Source organism: Benincasa hispida, chromosome 5, assembly GCF_009727055.1.
Source record: "Benincasa hispida cultivar B227 chromosome 5, ASM972705v1, whole genome shotgun sequence".
NCBI lineage: Eukaryota > Viridiplantae > Streptophyta > Magnoliopsida > Cucurbitales > Cucurbitaceae > Benincasa > Benincasa hispida.
In genome coordinates this window covers 24,854,240-24,878,365 of record NC_052353.1, presented here as the reverse complement: position 1 = coordinate 24,878,365, position 24,126 = coordinate 24,854,240, and the positions used below count along the sequence as shown (strand labels likewise).

At 32.3% G+C, this 24,126-nt stretch overlaps 1 protein-coding gene and 1 long non-coding RNA gene across 5 annotated transcripts; one reads left to right on the top strand and one right to left on the bottom strand.

Moving 5' to 3' along the window:
- Positions 1-1,471: 1,471 nt before the first annotated feature.
- LOC120078754 lies at positions 1,472-3,839 on the bottom strand. 2 transcript variants are annotated; one of them, XR_005482086.1, is made up of 6 exons: positions 3,335-3,839; positions 3,099-3,241; positions 2,207-2,977; positions 2,061-2,119; positions 1,905-1,974; positions 1,472-1,713 (listed from the first exon to the last, which is right to left on the bottom strand). It is a non-coding gene; the product is annotated as an uncharacterized LOC120078754 (long non-coding RNA). The 2 variants fall into 2 exon arrangements; XR_005482085.1 differs by having other exon boundaries at positions 2,061-2,977.
- Positions 3,840-9,825: 5,986 nt separating this feature from the next.
- On the top strand, positions 9,826-23,849 carry LOC120078171 (UDP-glycosyltransferase 74E2-like). 3 transcript variants are annotated; one of them, XM_039032398.1, is made up of 3 exons: positions 9,826-9,890; positions 11,204-11,918; positions 22,956-23,849. In XM_039032398.1, the coding sequence occupies exons 2-3, from the start codon at positions 11,250-11,252 to the stop codon at positions 23,685-23,687; spliced, it is 1,401 nt and encodes a 466-aa protein (XP_038888326.1). In that variant the 5' UTR covers positions 9,826-9,890; positions 11,204-11,249; the 3' UTR covers positions 23,688-23,849. The 3 variants fall into 3 exon arrangements, with proteins under 3 accessions (XP_038888326.1, XP_038888327.1, XP_038888325.1); XM_039032399.1 differs by having other exon boundaries at positions 9,858-9,880; XM_039032397.1 differs by lacking the exon at positions 9,826-9,890 and having other exon boundaries at positions 11,033-11,918.
- The last annotated feature ends 277 nt before the right edge of the window (positions 23,850-24,126 follow it).

Here is a 24,126-nt window from a genome sequence, read left to right as displayed (position 1 = left end):
GTAATTATAATTAAAACTACAAAAACAAGTCAAGTAATTCTTTTTAAATAAGTATAGAAAAAAATAGTGACAGATGATGGAAAAGATGAAAAATTACTCGAATTTAATAAACATCACTAATATCTATTTGATTCTTAATCTTAAAATATATATATATATATATATGTATGAAGTTATACATCTTAGTCCTTTAAAATAAAATCTCGTTCAAACGTCTAAAGTATTTATATATAAATGACTTTTTTTCTCGAAAATGAAATTGAAAATAAATCTCTAATTTCTCTTAGGAATTGTGTTTGTGAGCTTGCTCTTCATATTTCAAGTATAGCTTCAGTTATCTATAAATAAGACAAACCTCTTTTTTCATCTAAATCGAGTCATATATATTAAAAGAAAATGAAGCACAAGAAGCTCTATATTTTATTATTTTTCCCTTGAAAAGTAGACAAGAGGCCAATCATAATGCCATTTTTGGTATTTAGTAAATAATTAACATATTCCCAATGCAAAACAATTTTTCCATTCGACATTCTCTTGGAAACATAGTAAACCACTACTACATAAATTGAATTACTTAAATTCTAAAGTTGAGTAAAAGGTATATCTGACGCTTATAAAAAAGTCAAGTATTCGACTGTCAAGTATAGTGTGATAACTTGACTCCAAAAAATATATCAAAACGAATGTTTTTTTATACAGTTTTTATGTCAAGAAAGATAATACACTTGACATTGGTGGTATGTCAAGTTTATTGATTCTCGACATTACTTACGTATCGTATATGATAACTTTTAACACTTTTTATTTGTCAAGTATATGTCTTTCTTTTTTTTTTCAAATTAAATGCCCCAATTGATATTTTTATTTTTTGCTTTATATTCCAACAATACAATTACATCAACTAAATAAACATTATATACATAAGATCTATCAACTCAATGTATTCACTAAAAATTCCATAGGTTCAACTATGACTTTTCATATGGACACTCCCCACAAGTCACAACAATATTCCTCTTTCACATGTACTCACAAAATAAAATCTCAACTATTGCTTTTATATACAAAACTCAACTTTCAAGAAACACAAAAGTGATAAATTGTTTAATAAGTAACCTCTCAACAAAGTATATTATTTAATCTATACATTGAGCTTTGAAGTCTAAAGATCGAGAACTAAGGGTCAGGCAATCTAAGGGTGAAAACGGTTCAATTCGGTTCAGTTTGATGGTCAAACCAAATCAAACTGAATTTTTTAAAATGTGAAACCGAACCGAACCGATTTATTGGTTCGAATCGAACCGAACCGAACCGCATAGTTTAAAATTCGGTTGACATTTTAAAAAAATCCATGTTATATTCTTTTTTAATTAAAAAGCGGTTCAGTTCGATCCGGTTTTAAATTCAATTTTGTTTTTTAAATTAAAGCGGTTCGGTTTTAAATTCGGTTTTACATTTTTTTAAATATATAAATAAATAAATATATATATATATATATATATATTAGTTAAAAACGGTTCGATTCGATTTCAAATTCAATTTTCAAAAGTGAAACCGAATCGAACCGAATTAATTCGGTTTCAAAATTTCTTCAAACCAGATCAAACCGAATTTTTCGGTTTCATTGAGTTTTCGGTTCGGTTTTTAGAAACGGTTCGGTTTTTGCGGTTTGAATGACTACCCCTAAGGCAAGCCATGTTTAAGCAAGTCAATCTGCAAAATAGAATAAAGGGCAATAACAACAAATTTCAAAATATAGAAATAAGTGTTAAGATATAACAATGACAAAAATGACAAAAAGTCACGCATAAGAAAAAATGTACATGATTGACTTGCTTTATGCAATGAAAAAAAATCATAGTCGAAACTTAAAAAATATCTGCAACTTAAAGTTAGGGACTTACTGGGATTTCATTCATTCTCTTTTGACCATATCTAGCCTCTCACTTCAAAACTACAACAAAGTAATCTAACCTACGAAAAGTTCAATAATAATGGTTACAAAATGCAAATTCCAACAACTATTTAACAATTCCAAAATAGTTTCAAGACCTTAATACCTATCAAAACGTCCAAACATCATTAATTTTGCTGGACAGTGGCTCCAATCCCTTGAAATCTTTAAATTGAACATAAAAAATTGAAAATAACTCAATTATTAGACCCAGAGTAATAAAGAACTATTAATACTAACCTCTAAACTTACCAAAACTTTGTCGGTCTCAAAACTATTGGACAGCAATTTAACTCCTTCCAACACTTCAAAATCAATCTCATCATCAAACATTCAAACAAGCAAAGCATTAAAGAAGATGCTACAAATTATATTTTATTTCCATGGAAAATCTTTTTCTTTTCCTCTTTCTTTCTTTTTAAACAAGTATAAGCATATATACTACTACATTATCTTTTAAATTCCACTCCTTCTATATTCATTAATTTTGCCCTTTTCCCATAAAAATAATCATAATAAAAATATTCTAACTCTTCCTTATTTTTCTTTCTTAATTAAAATACATATTTCTTTTCTCCCTCCTCTTCATCTTCTTCAACTTCACCTTTCATGTTTTCTTTTTCTTTCTTTCTTTTTTTTCCTTTTTTTTTTCTCAAACAACAACTCTATCTATTCTCAAGCATACTTCTACCTAATTTTAGATTAACATTTCCTCCTTATCTTGCTTTCTTTCAATTTATTCAATCTATCCTCCATTTAAACCCAAAAAGTAAAAATAGACTTTAATCAAACTTAATTACTCCAAAATCCTTTTCTCAAACTGAGCAAAAAATCAACAACTACTTCTTTACAAAACTTGAAAAAGAGAGAGTTCTAAACTAGTTTATAGTAAACGAGCAAAGCTAGAATAGCAAAATATGTAATGATCCGACAAAAATGAATGTTAAGAGATAAACCCAATCGTCAGACTTGAGAAGATTCACGACAGTCATGTCTTCATCATCAACCTGAGCTCTCGGATCCCTAAAATTCAAGTACCAATAAGCAGAATGAAAGTATTTAATTAAGACTAGCATCATTCAGCAGAGATATGAACATAATTAAACAAAATTTACAAACTAACATTAACCACACAATCATATACCGCGCATTTCTAGGATTTGAGCGCAACTGAACATCTTCAACATGACAGTAGTTCTTGAGCTTTTCAATATACTCATCAATGAGAAGCTAAACGCCACAAGACCTCTTCTTCCCCACAGTTAAAACGTGTATTGGCGCCGCTCTCTGTCCATTGTCCATATAACCACTTTCATATTAAAATTTAGCCTTCTTATCTATTTTTCAAACAATCTTAACAAAACTTGTAAATTTTCTTACCTAGAAACGTGCAGTCCTTCTTGATTTGGCCCTCTAAGACCAATTTCTTCCATTACACCTTTTTTCCTCAATCCATATCAAATAAACAGTGGATCCGGTGGAGGACTGACCAGATCTAGAATGGGGACAGCGAGGCTGTACGGCGAACGGCGTCTGGCGCGAGGCTGGGCGACTCCAACAAGGGCATCGCGGTGGCAGGGGTGCGAGCAGCGGCGTCTGGTCGGCGCGAACGGCAGGCGGTAAACGCTCCTTCTGGCTTGGGCGAAGGAGACAAGCGGCAGCATCTGGTCACGCAAACGGCTGGGCTCGACGACGACTGACAGCTTCGGCTGGACGCTAGAGGGCGGTGGCTGAGGGAGGAGCTAGTCGACTACTAGCAGCGGAGAGAGGGAGAGTTGGCTGGGGCTAGTGAGGTGCTGCGAAGAGAGGGTTTCGAGGAGGGTTTGCAGAAGAGAAAACGAGTAAGGGGAAGCATTTAGCCCTTTTACTCGTTTAAAATAATAAGTTAATTATTTTTTTTATTTTATTTGATAATTTTGATAGGTGGTAAATCAAATTTGAGAGGGAAATGAAAGAAGAAGGAAGAGAAATAAAAAATAAAGATTAAAAAAATATATTATATTTTATATTTTACTTGACATGAAAAATATGTCAAGTAAGAGCTTATTATACTTGATACGAAAAATGCGTCAAGTAAGACCTTATATTACTTTACACGAAAAACGTGTCAAGTAATGGTTCGTGTGAAAATATCTAAAACAGTCCGTCAACTCCGCTTTTTTAACTCTTTTACTTACATTTTCTTTTCTAAAAGGTCATTATTTGACTTTTTTTTCCAAATAAACGTCAAGTAATTTAAAACTAAGTGTCAAGTAATGTAGATTTTATAGTAGTGGATCCCGAGAATACAAATTAAGAGACAAGAGAAGAAAATTGTTCTCTTACTTACACGATTTAGGAGAAATAGGAACTTGAATATTTATTAACTTGCTTTTCTTTCTTTTCTTGCTTACAAATGAATAATCTTACACATATTTATACTAGTATAAAAGTACATTAAAAGGCATTAACATTAAATATCTACACATGTGACTCTTCATCAATACATGAACATTCATCAATGTATTTAGTAATTCATGTATCTAATAATGTAATTCATATAGTTTAATAAAAGTCTAGATTAATTTTAACATCCTCCCTTAATCTAGACTTGAGTAACTCCAAGTTTTGAATGTGTATGGCTAAGATCAATGACTCATCACATTCGTGGAACATGTGGTTTGTCTTCTAGTAAAAATCTTCCAACGATATTATACAAAGACTGAAGGAACTTGGTTAAAGGTCCTCGAGCGAAAGTGGATCGTCTCAATTTTTCAATTTTCACAAAATATAGAATTTTACAGAAGAAGAACAAAATTATGCATTTATAACAGAAACTACAGCATGCTCATAAATAAAAACAGAAGAATAAATGGGTTTGAAACTCTTACCTTTGAAGATCTAATCTTCACTATAAAATCCCTCAAATTCCAATTGGGCGCCACCGCGAAGGAAACCTTGGCATTCTATGGGATGAGAACTCAGGAGTTTGTGGACTTTAACTATTTTGGTAGAGAGGATATTTTTTAAAGAGGAGATGAAGAGAAGAATCGATCTCACAGAACTTTTATGTAGAGAGAAAATTTCTCTGCATCTTTTCACACGGCGGAGAATTGGGAACCACTTCCCCAATTACAACTCCCTCCCATAATTAGTTTTTCTAAATAAATTAATAAATTTATTTATTTAATGAAATATTATATATATATATATATATATTATAACTACCTTATCCTATAATATATAACTTATAGTTTATAGGGGCAATTGCAACTTTAATAAAAAAAAAAATTAAAAAAATTAAAAATTGGGCGTGTGTCCCTAGGGTTTGCTATTTTGCAAACATGTCAAAAAACTTCTGTCTGAAAATTTTATTGCTATCTGATTGTTATGTGATTGCTATGTGATTGTCACATTTGCAATTACAAAAAAGTTGAAGTCGTGACTTTGGTTCCTTAAAATGTATTTGTCATACAATGTAATTTCCCTAGTTTTGTATCAAATACAATACCTTTAGTTTCAATTATCTCCTACCAATGGCTTTTAATATAAATCCCATTAATATTAAATTTAATTATATGAATCTATGTTGGGTGAAAATTTAACTTTAAAAAATAAGAGGGAACCAATCTTTGGTTGGAGAATCTCACATTGGAAAATTTTGATTTGGAAGCCTCCCTTATGTACGACAATTTTGAGTTGTGGGTTTGAGTCCAAAGGAGTACCCATGTTTTGGAGGGAGTGAGGAGATAGATCATTGTTGGTTCAATGGACGTCCCACACGCGCGCCACCGTCGTCCGTTCGGGTGAAGCGCATGTGTGTGTGATTATTAATTTTAATAAAAATATTATTTTTTTTAAAATCGAGAAAAAAAAAACAAAAGAAAAGTCTTATCGGTCTCGCGAGTCCGTGCACATTCTGAGGCTCTCCGCCTCTTTTGCTCCCTATCGTTCCACGTTGAAGGCCTATAAAAGGCGTGACCTTCAGTAATTCTAAAACACGAATTTTTCATTCATTCGAATGTTCTCTTTTCCTCTCCTAACTCTTCCATTTTCATCTTCCGAGTGGTGGGTTAGAAAGGGTGTGTGTTTTGGTCGGTAATGGTGCATTTTCGATCGGGTTTCTTTGGCTGTTTTATCCTGGGGACGACGTGGCAATTTACAGACCTGCTTGCACACTTGGGCAAAGCCCGAAACGTCTTTAAGAGAGCGAGCTCCGCGACTCAGCCTATAATGAGTTTTGTGCATTTACCGTTTATTGTTTGTCGTTCTGAAGGTTTTGCCGTTTCTAACAATATAATTCATATAATTAAAATTTGAATCATATTCAAATATTTATTTCCTCTCAAGTATACTTTATATTATAATGTCTCAAATACATTGTAGTAACTATATCATATATAATTAATATTAAATTAATTATATCATATATAATTAATTCCTTCACATAATTTGAACAATTCAAATTAATCCAAAAACTAATTCTCATTTATTCCCGTTGAGCTACCGATGGGACCTCATGAACCTGTAGCTTGAAGCTCTAACAATATGTGAATAATTAATTAAATTATTCACCATCCGTTAACTGTCAGATACTCCACTAAAGACCGACAACTGCACTCTTCACACTAAAAATATATTTTTGTGTCCATTGGATATAACCAGCCAACAATATGAGGACTTTTCACAAATTGCTCGTAATTATAGTTGAGCCAAAATTACCATTTTCCCCTGTAGTTACATTTAACTCCTTAAGTACCATTGATCCTTCTAAAGAGCAATAAGTCATAGTCTAGCTATGATTGAACCCCTCTCGGGTCAGGAGAGGGTGTAGCGCCATATTGTTCAAACCCTGAAATCAGCCCTTAAAGGGAGCAATTTATCTACTTACCCCGACATTGGGGAATGAGTGAATTCCTTCTTGTGTAGCTGTGTTCCCAACTCCCCAATTAGACGAATCCTAAAATAGTAGGCTTATTGAGTCAGCGATCTGGTCACTCTCACCCATTCAAATCAAAAGACTGTCTTCATAAACAGGAGCTCACAACTCACTCATGATTCAGGTCATGTTACCTATGGTTATCCTAGTGAAATGTAAGTCTCTATTATGAACGACATTATATAATGAGATTAAAGATTTCGTGATCCAGTCTTATATAAACTTCTTTATATAGATTATCCTCGCTCACATTTCTCCACATGAATGATCATGATCAAATCATTTGAAGCACTTTACAACAATTGTAACATTTACAAAGTGAGCCATACTCGTAGTGTCACCAAGATAAGGTATCCAACCTTATTCATCTACTACCGACCATTTAGGTTATCACTTAAACATTAACTATCAGCATGTCTCTACATACATGTTTAAGCTTGAATTTTAGTTTATTGGTTTGTGTGGTTAATGCAACTAAAAATGAAATAAAAACATCATATATTTTATTAAATAAATAAGATGTTTGTACATTATAATTACAAACTATAGAATCCTATGAGATTTAGGGCATCAACCCCAACAAAGACAACATAGTATGCATATCTTAAATCAAAGGAGGATATATTAAAGGAGATAGAACAAAACATATTTCACCGAAGCTTTTCTACCCGCATGATCTTGAAGAAAATGGTGACATCACTGTACAACAAATTTGTTCGAAAGATAACTTGGCAGACTTATTTAGAAATGTATTACCTATTGGAACTTTTGAAAAACTAGTGCACAACATTGAAATGTGACAACTCATAAACTTCAAGTGATGTTTCTATGGGAGGGAGTAAATATATCTTTTAAGAGTATCAAATTATATGAAATATACTATTTTTCCTTCATTGAGATTTTTTTCAGTTGGTTTTTTCCTAGTAAGGTTTGAATGAAGCATATTTCATATATAATGGGCATTTAAGGGGAGTATTATAAATGTGTTAAATTAGGTGTAATGTAGATGCCTATTATTAGTGTCTATTGGTCATGTATCATTTATCATTACCCTATGTGTTGTCTATATGTCTCAAGATTACACACTATTAGTGTTCATATAATCCACCATCTACTTACTAAGTTTCCTATAAATAGTGTCATTTGGTGGGTTTTGAAAGACACACATATTGGTGATCAATCCAACAAGATTGGAGAAAGTTGAGAAATCCATTCTTTGTTATTTTATTTACTTTTTGTTATTCATTTATTTTAATATTTTAATATTTAATTATATATTATTATTATATTATATTATCTCTATATTCGTTGTACACCGTTGTGCTTATCAAATTATCAACAAAATCTTAATTTTTTAAACAAAAACTAATATGTTTTTTTTAAGATGGTCTATTTGCTGTAAATCCTTGCATACACTAGGGTTATAAATGGAACAAAATCAATTCACACTCCTCCCTAGCCTATGTGAACCCAAACCATACCGTATTTTTTGAAAGTCTAAGCAAAATCCTTTTCAAAATACCAGTTGGGATAGTCTGGTTGTAATTAAACAAACAGATATGCCAGTGATATAAATGAACATAAATTTCCTCAACTCTCCTCTCTAAAAATTTGTGAAGTCATATAGGTATCGTAATTTGTCAATTTTTTAGGACTTTAACCTAATTCATATTGGTTAGGCAAATAACCTCTTAGAAATATGAATACCAAAACTTTACAAAAGGCCAACAAGAAAAAAAAAAGGGTAAGTAATAGTAACTAGAGTCATCATTTGCATATAAATTACGTGCAAAGTTTGGAAAATTTTCAAAAACAACCTCCTCAAATTTTCATTTTTCAAAATTCATTACAATGGTTTTTCTCGGTCCATCTCGTCCGAGATCGACTATCGAGATTTACATAAAAATTTAATTTTTTCTAACTTATAGATCGTTTTGATTTTCTGGATGAAATCTCGGGCGGTTAATATTGAGATTCTATTAAATTTTCTAAATGATATGTAGTCTTCCCAAATTTTACATCAAATCTTATCTAATTTTTCAAATTTTTTAGTCTAAAAGTCAAAGTTTGCCCAAAAAATAAGATTTGGGAGATATAAAGAATCTCATATAACTTGTCAAAATTAACACCGAGATTTGATGTATTTGGACTTTCTTGATGAAATCTAAGACAGATTAATACTGAGATTCTTTATGTTATCCCAAATCTTAAATTTTATTTGCAAATTTTGATCTTTCACAAAATTTAAAAATCATAGTCCATTTGAGATCCATTTGAAAATCACAATTGGTAAATTTATTTGAAAATTTGGAAATCCATATAATTTTTGTAACAAAAATTAGAGTGTAAAGATTTGAAAAATTATGTAAAAAATAGATATAAGATTTGATAAATATAATTGAATTTGAAGAAAATTTGAAAAAGTATAAGATTTGGAAATAATATATAATATTTAGAAAAATTAGAAGTATCTCATTATTAATTCTGTCCAAAATTTCAACAAAAAGACTTAATACTAGAAAAAATCAATTTTTAATTAAATTTCAGTAGTAGATCTTGTCTAAGATAGACTAAAAAAGATTAATTTATTAACTTTTCAAAAAACGTGTTAGTTTTTTTAAAGTAAAAACTTGATAACGTTATTTCTCATCCTTTTCCACCAACTTTGTACAGTTATTCCTCAAACCATGTGAAAAACGTGGTCCGAAACGAAGTAAGTAAAAATATCCACTCTTTGTTGAACTCCAAAGTAATAATAATAAATAATAAATATTATGATAATAATATTAAAATGAAAAAAATAGAAATATTCACTCTTAATTAAATAGTATAGTACGGTAACTAGCCTGTCAATTTTTTCATTAAAGTTATTCCTCCAACCATGTGAAAAACGTGGTCCATAACGAACAACTAGAAATATCCACTTTGTTAAATTCCAAAATTAAAATTATAATAATATTAATATTTTGGCTTCTGAAAATTCCACTTTTTTCCGGAGAGCTTCTTTGGTAGGGAGAGGTTTGAATTTCTTACATATAGCTAACGTTTTAATTTTCAATTTAATTTCATAAATTTTAATATTGTTTTGCTAAAATTTTTATTATTTTTTTCTTTTTTAGTATAACATTTAGATAGACAGAGATAGATCTTTCAGACCTTTGAAAGAACATATCAGTTACCGTTGATTTAAGCTCATAATTTACTATAATTTTTTAATTAGTTGATGATAAATTTGTTTTTTTAATAAATTTATGGGACATGATATTAGACAAATTTTGCAAACAAAACTAGAAAGTTTTCAATTTCTTCTCCATTTTTTTAAGGAATTGAACAAAAGTTAGATTTTTCTCTAGTTTACGAGTTTATATGGAAGCTCACAATAAAAAATTTCGACATTCATTAGAAATATAATTGAAAAATGTTAAAGGTTAAACAATAATGTGGTTTCTTAGTCGTTTCTAGTGTCTATAGTTTCAATTGGCCCTTTTAATTTTTTTTTTTTTTTTAAGTATTATAATTAAAGTGGGTGGAAAATTAAACCTCAAACTTCGAGGTCTATAGTACAAACGTTATGTCAGTTAAGTTACGCTTTCATCGACAAATTTCTCTTTCCTTTCCATGATTTTATTTGAACCTCATGAAACTGCTTCTCAAAAGTCCTTGAAAACCACTCAAAAGAGACAAACTCATCAAATAATTTTAATTTTGTTGTCTTTATTATTACAAATTATTTTAAGTTAACTAACTAATAGTCACATTAAAAACAAAGCGAAAAAAATTAAAATCGACAACAAAAATAATTTGTAGAGTTTGTTTAAATTGCGACAAAACATTAAGGGATGTTTGGGGTAAGGGTTATCATCCAAATATAATAGCCACCTCTTACTACAGGAAAAATTATTTCAAAACCTCCAATTAATTACCTTTAACACTATTTCAAAACTCTAATTTGCTACAGTTTTTACTATTTTACATTAATCATATTTTTATTATTTGTTACGGTGTTTACTATTTCCTTCTGAAACTAAAATAGTTTACACCTCAAATACATATTATTATAACCCAAACTAAAATAATCTTCACCTTAAACACAAACTATCATAACTCAACTATAATAACCTAGGATTATAATAACTAACTAATTGTCCTAAACGCCTCCTAAATGGAAAGGTCCTCAAAGCACAAAAATTCAAGTAAAGTAAAATTCAATTTATATCAACATTTTATTTAGAATGAATTAGATATAATTGAGCTACCTATAAATTATTTCAAATACCTATTTCTAGCCCAAACTTCTAATTGTGAAATAACCATCAACCACACTGTGAGAGCTTCATTTATAAGAGAGTAGTGGTTTGTGAAAAGAAGAAAAAGCAAATGGAGAGAGTGAGAAAAGAAGGCAAAGTTCACATTTTGGTGATTCCTTTCCCCGACGCACAAGGGCACATAAACCCCATCCTCCAATTCTCCAAACGCCTGGCTTTCAAAGGCCTTAAGGTCACTCTCCTCAACGTCCTCCATGAAAGCAATCCGACTTACGAGCTTAACGTTGGCGGTGGTGATGGTTGTTCGAACTTCATTATTAACGTGGAGGAGAGGCCCCGAGCGCCGTACAACGGCAGAGAACCGGAGTCGATAGAGTCGTACATGCATCGTCTCAAGACCTCCATTTGCTTCCATTTAACAAGCCTCGTGACGCAACAGCAGAGCTCAAATTCCCCATTCGTGTACGTTGTGTATGATTCACTCATGCCTTGGATTCTAGATGTGGCTACAGCATTTGGGCTTCGTGGGGCTCCTTTCTTCACTCAATCATCCGCTGTTAATGCCATTTTCTATCACATCAACCATGGCTCCTTCAAGCTTCCCGTAGCGGAGACTGGTGTGTTATTGCCTGGGTTGCCGCTTCTCCATGCCTCCGACCTTCCTTCTCTCTTAATACCTAATCCCCAACACAATCCTTTTTTTCTCAAGTTGATGATTGACCAATTACATGACCTGCCTGATTGGATGTTCATCAACTCCTTCCACGCCTTGGAAACACAAGTAATTCCTCTAACTCTCCTCGTTATACTAACTATTTGGTCGTTTTAAAATGTTACACACATGCTCTTTGAGTTTTGTGTTTTGTTTCAGTTTAATCTCTAGATTTCAAAATGCTACAATTTTATGTTTGAACTTTCGATTTTGCTTCAATTTAATTCATATGTTTCAAGATTTATACTTTTAACTTTAATTTTTTTTTTTTTTTTTTTTACTAAATACTCACTTTCTGTCATTAGAGTTAATTTATGTAAATAAATTAAAATTCGTTAAAAGAATTATAATTAATTAACTTTCACTATTTTTATCACTTTTAAAATTAAATTTAAAATTTTACTTTATAACTATTTTTAATTAATTAATAAAAATTGACGTCAATAAATTAAAATGAATATTTAATGAAAAATCGAGATAAAAAATGTAAAATCTTGAAACTGAGATCAAATTGAAACAAAACTCAAATATTGAAGGATAAAATTGTAACAGTTTGAAATTTATGAACTAAATTGAAATAAAACTCAAAATCTAAAAATTGAATAGAATCTAAAACCAAAATCTAGGGACCAAAAAAGTATTGTTCCCCTTTGTTTAGTTTTTTACAACCCTCTAACTCAGTTTTTAAATTTCAACTCCATTTTTGTAATCATTTGGTTTTTTATTTTTATTTTAAAAAAATGAACTTATTTTCTCTCAATTTCTTACAATAATTTGCATATTTCTTTAAGTACAATGATTGAATTTTTAGTCAAATTTCAAAAACAAAAATGAGTTTTAGAAAGTTACTTTTTTTTTTTCAAATTTCGACTTCATTTTCTAAATTATTGAAATATTTTCAAAAAAAAAAAACTTAATATTGAAATATTACCTATAAACTTAATTTTCAAAAACAAAAACTCCAAAACCAAATCGTTATTAAATGGCTTTTTATTTGATTTTTATGTTTTCAAAATTGGATAAAACATTTATGGAATGAATTTGTTTGCCATAAACAAATAAGATAAGAATTGTCAATAAAAGCGTAGCTCACACTTTAATTACAAAATCTTAAAAAAAAAAAAAAAAAAAAGATAAGGACAGCTAACTTTTTTTTTTTTCCCTCTCTTATGATCAACAATGTTAGTTTTTTTTTTTTTCCTTCCTTTGTATGATAAAAGTGAAAGAACATCATTTGAATCCCTAAATTTTTAAGTAGAGATTTTATTTATTTGAATCCTAATATTATAAATGGATCATTTTGGTTTCTAAATGTTTATAAATATTTTAATAGGTTTTTTTTTTCACTAAAATCAGTAAATTTAAAAATAAAACTGATGACGTGAAAAGATGACTTATATATATATACACACGTGTATATATATTTTTCTTTAAAAATTCACATCTTATTTCTTTTCTATCTTCATTTTCTTTTTCTTGTTCTCTCTTCTCCCTCTCCATCTTTCTCCTTTTTCCCTTTATTTTAACCCAATCAAATTTTAATGGTTGATATAATATTAAATTTACATCCACCTATTTAGTTTAATATTAAATTTACATCCACCTATTTAGTTTTTTTTTTATTATTATTATTTGTAATGATTCAATAATTTTGTAGCTAATCTTATTCTAGAATTGATCCTGAGAATATTATTTATTGAAATCAACGTCTGAAGTTTCTATGTCCAACTTTTTAATTGATTCAAACGTTTTAGAAAAACTTATCTTTGCCACTATTACAATCCACTCTATAATTATAATAATGGAGTTTTTACATCGATTGATCAATTATAATAATTGGTGTGTTTCCAACTATTATAATCTACAGTTGATATGTTATCAAATTTTTCTTTATTACAATATTTATTATTTACTAATTTACTATTTCTTATTCATCATAATTTGTTCTTTTCTTATAGTGTTTGTTATTTACCGTTCAAGCTAAAATAAAGTACACTTTAAACATAGACTATTAAAACTTATAGAATATTAATTAATAGACGAATAGCTAACTAAGCATTCCAAACACCCTCTTAGTCATTATAAGAGAGGAGAACTTACTTAGACTTTATCAATTTCAAACTTCTGTTAAAGCTTCAGGAATGGTTTCAAAGGTCATCAGATTTTTTCCTTTCCTATCATTTTTGGTTCTTCTTGAAACTAAATAAGGTGATAGGATAATAAGTATGAAGTTGGAGTCCTAGCATTTTGTTGGAAAAAGGCACAAAAAAATGAAAGGATGAATAGGAAGGAGAGAGAACGAGAAAGAGAAGCAGAGAGGAAGAAGAAAGAGGAGAGAAATAAGAGACAGGAAGGGAAAGATTATATATTTTTTTTCAAGTTGACTTGAGGATGAAAGGACAAATACTATGACAGTTGAACTATCGATGATTTTTTTTTTTTTCAAGTTATCTTGCCACATTATCCATCTAGTCAATTTTGTTTTTAAACTTAACGATTTTATTAATTAGAGAATAAAATGACAAATTTGAATATTAAGGACTAAAACACTTTTGAAAATTTATAAACCAAAATAATATANTTGATGTATAAATTATAGTATTTTTTTAAAAAAATTATAATAAAGTGTTAAAAAGGAAAAAAATATTTGTTAAGAAAGTTATATATTTAGTATATATATCGATTTCGAGTACTTTTATGTTTTTATTCAATATTATAAAAGCTGAACTATAATTTAAATACTAAAATAATAATTAATATTTTAATACAGAATACCAATAATTTAAGATTTACTTTTGTGAAAAAAGTTAATTTGATTAAGATTAATTTTAAATGGAAGACCTAAGTTATATCTTTAAAAAGATATTTTAATATTTAATAAATATCATGGAATGAGAACCTAAACAAATTTATAAAATGATTTGATATATTCATTATTTATTTTTTATTAAATAGAGAGAATTTTTTTGACAATACGATGAAGTAAGAAAATCAAGTTTTTGACTTCGGAGTAATAATACTAATACTATGTGAGTTAATTTATGTTTATCTTGGATTAAAATGATAAATTTTGAATGAAAAAAGAAATATGAAATTACAATTTTTTTTAGTGGATTATTGTTATATATTATAGCTTACCATTAAACTATTATAATACAAGAAAATAAAAATACAAAAGGCCTTGTTTTACTAATTATAGTTTTCCATAATTATTTTACAAATAATGATTACAATGATATATTTTTTTAGTGAACTCAAAAGATATATGTTAGATAAATTATTTAAATTGGCAACATTTATTTAATGTATATTAAATGAAACTTTTTTTTACCAATTTAATTTATTATAATCCTTTTATTTTTCAAATGTATTATTTATTTCTTTAAATTAAATAAATGTAGGTAAGTTCAAATATAATTAAGAATTAGAATGTTGGTAGACTTTTGTTTTCCATTGACATTCACATTTCATAGTTGTACACTCTCTATAAAATTGGAAGATTTAGATGTAATTTCTTATTTAAACTTCATTTTGTTGTTTTTTTTTCCGTTAAGTTTTCTAGCTAATGAATTATGTGAAAAAAATGTAATGATGATAGGATAATAATCATAACAATATTTTAAAAAAAGACAGATATAGTAAAATCCATCTAGAATAAATTTTTATCGCTAATAGACTCTTATCAGTGATATGATCTATCATTGACAGATTCCTATCTGTGATATAATCTATTATTGACAAATTCTTATCGCCTATCTACGATATGGTCTATCACTGATAGACTATATAAGTTTGGTATATTTGTAATTCTTTTTACATTATACAATATTTGTCAATACTTTAAATCTGATGATTATATTTGTAGTTGAATGATTATTTTTGTGAGTGGGAAATTTTTATAATTTGTGCTTTCAAATTATTTTGGTTTATTAGGAAATATTTTTTAATCTTTAAAAAAATTACTACTCTTATATATATATATATATATATATTACACACATTTCACGCTTTGCAATCCATTTTGTTTTCAATTTTATGTTTTTGAAAACTATGTTTGCATCCTTACCATTTGTAATTTTTTTTTCACATTTCTTTACACATTGAATCTTAAGCCAAATTTCGAAATCAAAAACAAGTTTTTAAGATAGTCTTTGATAACAATTTTATTTTTAGTTTTATGATTTTAAAATTTATACTTGTTTTCTCTAAAATTTCAAATTATGATTTCTATCTTTTCAGAAGAAACACTTGAATTGTTAGTAAAATTTTATCATAATATAAAGTTTTTCAAAGCTACTTTTCTTAGCTTTCAAACTTTCTTAGTTTTCTATCTTTTAATTCATGAAATTTTAACAATTTAGTCCCTGAACTTTAATTGATAATGGTTTAATCTCTGCACTTTCGAATTATAATAATTTAGGCCCCATTTATCAACAAATTGTGGATTATGAATGATTTGATCAATCCGTCTTTCTGTGGGAACAGTTATACAAGAATATGAGCAATCTAGTATAAGAAGTTCTTCCACCCCCTCCACTTTGATAAAGAATTTATAATAATTTAGATTTCATTTGATAACCATTTTATTTTTTGTTTTTATTTTAAAAAATTAAGTCTATAGACACTGTTTTCACCTCCAAATTTTTGCCTTTTTATCTACTTTTCACCAATGGTTTAAAAAATCAAGCCACATTTTTAGAACTTAAAAAACTACTTTCAAAAAGTTGTTTTTGTTTTTGGAAAGATACAAAAATAGTAAGAAATGTAGATGATATAGGCTTAATGTTTTTTTTTTTTAAAAAAAAAAAAATTATCAAATGAAGCCTTAGTCTTTGAACTTTAATAAGTAAAAATTGAGTTCTAGAACTTTACAATATGTATCGACTTAGTCTTAATTGTGAAAAATAAAATTAAGATTTAATGAAATTTCTTACACATGTAAATTGATAAATTGACCGAGAATCAAATCTTTTATAAACTATATAAAGACCCTAGTTACATAATAGAAGTTGAACCTTAATTTTGATAGGATAAATTTGTTTTTTTTTTTTTTTTAATTTTGGAACTAAATTATTATAAATTTGAAGGTATACACAAATTAAATCGTAACTTTTGTTATTACTTCAATGAAAATGTCTCCACTCCCAAACTTTTCTTTCTTGATTTAATTTTCTTAGTTTTTAATGGAGTTGTTGCTATACAAATAATTGCAACGTTTTTTTAAGTATTGCAGTAGAATTAAATTATTGCAACATTGTCCCAAATGTTGCAACATAATTGTTGTAATACACTCTTTTGCAGCATTTAACAAAAGTGTTGTAAATTAATCGTTGCAATAGACATAATCTGCTACAAAAACTGCTACCTTACATGCTTTTACAATGGTTTATTTGTATGTTGCTACAAACTGTTGCAATTTTATGAAGTCTTATCACACTTTTTAAACCGCTACAAAAAATCTACTGCAGTAAACCTGTTTTCATGTAGTTGTATCTTTCTAACATAAACACTTGAATTCTGATAGAATCCCATCCCCCCAACAAATGTAAATGAGGAAGAGAATATAAGTAGTTAGAGGAGAATAAAGAATGGGGACCACTATGGGAGGGGGAAAATCTCTTATTGTTCTGTTATTGTTGTGACTAATTTAATATAAAGCATGAGTTAGGGGAGAGGGATAGATATAGAAATTTCATTTTGAATTAAGCTTGTAAGCTGTAAGAGAGGAGGTCTCGACTTCCTAGGCTATTTTGAGCCAAAACAGTGAATATATAACCGAGTCTCTATCAATTTGGTATCAGAACTGTTCTTTCTTGGGAAGAGTATGGTGAAGAAGATGGAGGCAAGATTATTAGCTGTGGAAGAGCAACTTACTTTACTACAAGTAGGAATGGAAAATAGGATGGATCAACTACTTGGGGAGATGCAACAAGTTACAGAGAGCGTTATGGCAGCTAAGATCGAAACCTTGGGGGAGACACTGGAGCAGAAAATGATTCACGCATTGGAGGTGTGGTCGAAGAAGTCGGAAATACTCAAGGAGGGTGAATCAGGGTCATCGGAGAATCCAGTGATGGACAGAGGGAAACAACCGGTGAAGGAAGATGTTGGGGGGAGGAGAGAGGTACCGTTGTTCGATATGAGATTAAGAAAACTATAAATTCTGATATTCAAAGGAGAGATAGGGGAAGTCCGATGGGTTGGTTTCATAGAGTAGAAAGATATTTCGTGGTCAATCGTTTATCGGAGAAGGATAAAGTCGAAGCAGCGATATTATATTTGGAAGGAGAAGCGTTGGAATGACATCAATGGGTAAAGGAGAGAACGTCAATGAATACCTGGGCAAATTTTAAAGAACAGCTCCTGTTATGCTTCCTACCGGTCAAAGAAGAAGATCGAAGAGCCCAGTTCCTTACAGTGAAGCAGGACGACGGTGTTCGTGCGTATTGGTGGCGGTTCGAGCAGCTATCGGGACTGTTGAAGGATCTTTCAGACGAAACGTTGGAAAGCAAATTCGTCAGTGGGCTGAAAGATGATATCCAAATCGAGATGAGAATGTTTAAACTAATTGGGCCGAAGGAGAAAATGAGGATGGCCCAGATCATCGAAGATATGGAAGAAGCCCGAAGAAAGAAATGGGGCGGAGGCGACCCAAACCCATTGAAATCCGCTGGTGCATCTTCAAACTGGGGTCTCAATACCACCACGGGTCAAACCGGCCCTAACCTGAACCAACACGCACAATTGACAGTGAAATCCGCTGGTGCATCTTTAAACTGGGATCTCAATACCACCACGGGTCAAACCGGCCCTAACCGAACCAACACGCACAATTGACAGCCCGAACAATTTCTCTCAATCCGACCCGCGACGGAGGTACGTCTTCTAACTCAGTCACACTAAAGGACGTAAATGGGAGATCGTTCACGACCGATGCGTTCAAACGGCTGTCCGACAACGAAATGTAGAATCGGAGGGACAAGAGACTGTGCTATCGTTGTGACGAGAAGTATACCCTGGGACATCGCTGCAAGAGGAAAGAATTGAGCATTCTGCTGTGCCATGATAAGAAAGGGGATGAAGAGACAAACGACGCAGGGGAGGAGTTAAGCGAAGTCGAAATTCCGGCGGCCACTACTCTAGAGCCCATGGTAGTTAAGACTACCGAACACGAAGCGGCAGAGCTTTCCCTCAATTCCTTGGCAGGAATTGACTCGCCCCGAACAATTAAGGTTAAGGGGGCTATCGGGGATAGGGATGTGTTCGTTCTCATCGACAGCGAAGCATCCCACAATTTCATCAATAGGGAGCTGGTATCGACTCTGAAATTACCGCAGATGCCCACGACAAGCTATGGAATCATGTTGGGAACAGGGACTTAAGTGAGGACGACGGGTATCTACAAAGGGGTAATTCTTAATCTCCCTAACCTCACAATTATTAATGACTTTTTCCTTTTACCTCTGGGTAGCGCCGATGTAGTGTTGAGGGTACAATGGCTAATGACATTGGGACGAGTTGAGTGTGATTGGAGTACATCGGAAATGGAGTTTCAAATTGGAGATTAGCGGGTGCACTTGAAGGAAGATCGCAGTATAATGAAGGCCTAAATCTCTCTAAAATCGATGATGAAACTGGTCAGGGAAGAAAGCCAAGGTATATTGCTCGAGTTGAATTCTCTTCTAACCACAGCAAGGGAAGACAGAGACCGAACAGAGGAAGAAAGCAAACCAGAAATCCGGGAAATTCTAATGAGGTAACAGTCGGTCTTTCAAACAGTAAAGGGGTTACCTCCAGTACGACACCATGAACATCATATTGAACTAAAGCCAGGGGTTGGACCGGTGAACGTCAGACCATACAGGTACCCTCAGTTCTAGAAAGATGAGATCGAGAAATTTGTTGAAGAAATGCTCACCGTTGGGATTATTCAACCAAGTGTAAGTCTGTTCTTCAGCCCTGTGTTATTAGTTAAAAAGAAGGATGGGAGCTGGCGATTTTGTGTTGACTACAGGGCCTTGAACCAAGTCACGGTACCGGATAACTTCCCGATTTCGATGGTCGATGAATTTCTTGACGAATTAGCTGGAGCACGAATCTTCTCCAAAATCGACTTGAAATCCGGATACCATCAAATTCGTGTGGCACCTTCAGACGCCCACAAAACGACATTCCACACTCATGAAGGCCAATACGAGTTTCTAGTCATGCCATTTGGGTTAAAGAATGCCCCATCAACGTTTCAATCGATAATGAACTATCTCTTACATCCATACTTACGAAAATTTGTATTAGTGTTCTTCGATGTTATCCTAATTTACAGTTCTTCACTGTGTAATCATGTGCACCATTTGTCCTTGGTGTTGCAAGCATTGGAGGATAATCAGTTTATGGCCAACCTCAAGAAATGTACCTTTGCGGCCAATCAGATCGACTACTTGGGTCACATAATATCAGCTGACAGAGTGGCTGCGGATCCCTCGAAGGTTGAGGCTATGCTGCAGTGGCCCACCCTGACCATAATGAAGCAATTAAGGGGATTTTTGGGGCTGATTGGATACTACCGCAAGTTCGTAGTTCACTATGGCTCCATTGCCTTTCCATTAATGCAACAACTTAAGAAAGATAAGATATAATGGAACGAGGAAACACAGGAGGCCTTCGAGACATTGAAGCAAAGAATGGCTCAACTCTCCACCCTCAATCTCCCTGATTTCAACCAAGTATTCATAGTGGAAACAGACGCATCAGAAGTAGGGGTTGGGGTGGTATTGATGCAAGAAGGACGACCGGTAGCCTACTTCAGCAAAGCTCTCCCACCAACGCATCGCCTCAAGGCCGCATATGAACGAGAACTAATTGCCATAGTCATGGCTGTGCAGAAATGGCGGCCCTATCTCTTGGGGAGGAAGTTCACTATGCAGACGGATAAAAAAAGCCTCAAATTTCTATTGGAACAACGTATCATCGCGAGAGAATATAAAAAATGGGTGGCCAAGTTGATCGGGTACGAATTTGATATCGAATACAAGAGGGGGTTAGAAAACTCAGCAGTCGATGCCTGTCTAGATTGCCTACCATGGTGGAGATGTCGATACTCAGCATGATTAGTTCACTTAATCCGGCGATATTCGCCTGTCAAGTTGAACAAGACCCGGAGCTAAAAGTTGTTCGGGATAATATTTGATCAGAACAGCCGCACCCCTAAGGGTATACACTCCAAGGAGATCTTCTACTATACAAGCAACGCATTGCTCTGCCACCACAATCACCCACCATACCATTGCTACTACAAGAATTCCACAATAGGGTAGTTAATATGTATCAAAGGTTGAAGAAAGAATTTTTCTGGAAAGGCATGAAGGCAAGGGCAAAAGCTTTCATAGGAGACTGCTCGGTTTGTCAGCAAGCCAAGTATTTATCACTAGCCCCCGCCGGATTGCTACACCCATTGCCTATACCCGAGCTGACTTAGGAAGATATCAGTATGGATTTCATTGATGGCTTGTCAAAGTCCAAAGGATATAACTCCATCTTGGTGGTGGTTGACCAACTGTTTAAATATGCACATTTCATGCTCTCCGCCACCCATACACCGCAGCAACCATGGCTGGACTATTCCTAAAAGAAATTGTACGACTACATGGAGTTCCTCAGAGCATAATATCAGAGAGAGACAAAATATTCACTAGCCTATTTTGGGAGGAGTTATTCAAACAAATAGGGACTCAGCTTAAGAGAAACACATCTTACCATCCACAAACGGATGGGCAAACAGAAGTAGTCAATCGAGGATTATAAGCATACCTCCGATGTTTCACCATGGAAACACCATGACAGTGGTATAAATGGTTGGCATGGGCTGAGTACAATTACAACACATCATACCACACAGCCATCAAGCGGACACCTTATGAAGTATTATATGGTTGATCGGTACCCTACTAGTCTATTATGAACAGGGGAACGTGATAGTTGGAGAAGTGGATGTGCTACTAAAGAATAGAGATGAAATGCTCAAACAATTGAAGAACACATTAGAAGCAACCCAACAACAAATGAAGGCCCTAACAGAATCTAAACGACGAGAAGTGAATTTTGAAGTTTCGGATTGGGTATACATCAGACTCAAACCATACCGCTAAAGCTCTTTACTAGTGCACAAACATCCCAAATTAGCTCCACGCTACATTGGCCCTTTTCAAATAATCCAAAGGATTGGACCAGTAGCATATAAACTCGACCTACCCCCCGATGTAAGCGTACACCCCATACTACATGTTTCACAGTTAAGGAAGGTCGTGGGTACCTTACTTCCAAGATTCACGGCACCACCAGCCTGGCTATTAGGGAAACAACTCAAACCAGTAGCAGTTTTTGGGGTCCGAAAGATCGGCACCACCATATCATCACCCAACGATTTTGAAGTACTCATCTAGTGGGAAGACTTACCGATCGAAGATGCAACATGAGAAGGAGGAGCACAGATAGCTGACCAATTTTCGGACTTTCACCTTGAGGACAAGGTGGTGCTTTGGGGGGAGGGTAATGATAGACCCTCCATATTTAGAAAATATGAAAGAAGAATTAACAAGAAGAATAGGAAGGGGGTACAAATGTAAATGAGGAAGAGAATATAGGTAGTTAGAGGATAATGAAGAATGAAGACCACTATGGGAGGGGGGGAAATCTGTTATTGTTGTGACTGATTTAGTATAAAGCACGAGGTAGGGAGAGGGATAGATATAGAAGTTTCATTTTGAATTAAGCTTGTAAGCTGTAAGGGAGGAGGTATCGGCTTCCTAGGCTATTTTGAGCCAAAACAGTGAATATGTAACTGAGTCTCTATCAAATTCGTACTAAAATGTCAATCTAATAAAGTTTTTGAGAGCTATTTTTCTTAGTTTTCAAAATTTGACTTGGTATTTTAAAAAGATTTATAGAAAATTGAATAACAAAACATAAAAACTTCCTATAGGATTAGTGTTCATAAGCTCAAAATTAAAAAACTAAAGTGTATGATTATCAAAAGAGAGCATAAAAACTATTTTTTAAGCCTTAATTATTAGTTTTGTTATTTAACGGATTGTCTCGATGTAAATTCAGGCAATAGAATGGATGCAAAGGCACATACCACTGAAGACAGTTGGACCAACAATTCCATCCATAATGATAGACAAGGAGTTGAAGATTGACGACCACAATTACAGAATGAATCTAACCAAATCAACTGAAAACGACAACAGCAAAATCATGGAGTGGTTAGACTCTAAAGTTCATAACTCTGTCATATACGTATCACTTGGAACCACATCAAATCTTCGAGAGGAGCAAATGGAGGAGCTTGCATGGGGACTCAAAGCAACCAACAAAACATTCCTTTGGGTTATTAAGGAGGCCGAAACCCCAAATAAGCTTCCACACAACTTTGTTGAAGAGCTAAAAGGGATGGGGATGGTGGTGAAATGGTGCTCCCAAGTCCATGTTTTGGCTCACAAATCAATTGGGTGTTTTGTCACTCACTGTGGTTGGAACTCAGTCTTAGAGGCTATTGCTTGTGGGGTTCCCATGGTATCAATGCCTCAATGGACTGACCAAATGACTAATGCCAAGTTTGTGGAGGATGTGTGGAAGATTGGTGTGAGGGTTAATCCAAAGCAAAATGGGATTGTTAGGAGACAAGAGATTGAGTTGTGTATTAGGAAAGTTATGGAGGGAAAGAAAAGCCTTGAGATTAGACAAAATGCAACTAAGTGGATGAAACTTACGGCTCAAGATCAAACTTCTGATGACAACATTGATGATTTCGTGACACAACTTACAAATCGTGTTGTATGATTTTTCTTTTTGACGATATGTCAACGTTGTATGTCTGTGAATACCATTGGGGTGTTTCTACTTAGAAAAATGATAGTCATATTATGTTTCACATGTATTGTTTAAAGTTTTGGAGATTGTAAACATGTGTCTAGATTGTGATATGTATGAGTTTGTTAATAAGTCTACGTGTTTCAATTCTAATTTATTAAACGTGGACTTATTAAGTGTATTTGGTTGGTTATTTGGAATTTGTTATAAATAATAACTACATCATTTATGTATTAATAATTTAATTGAGACAAAATGGAAGAAGGTGAATGAAGTTGGTGAAGGAAGCTGTGAATGAAAATGGAATCTCTAATAAGAACATTGATGATTTTGTGGCACATCTCACAAATATTTAAATTTATGATGATTTTTGGTTTTCTTGTTCAAATCGAGATGTTATGTTTTTTTT

Coding starts and splice junctions, on each gene's coding strand:
- LOC120078171 (XM_039032398.1), top strand. CDS start 11,250: ATGGAGAGAGTGAGAAAAGAAGGCAAAGTTCACATTTTGGTGATTCCT. Junction 11,919..22,955: donor TCCACGCCTTGGAAACACAA/GTAATTCCTCTA, acceptor ATGTAAATTCAG/GCAATAGAATGGATGCAAAG.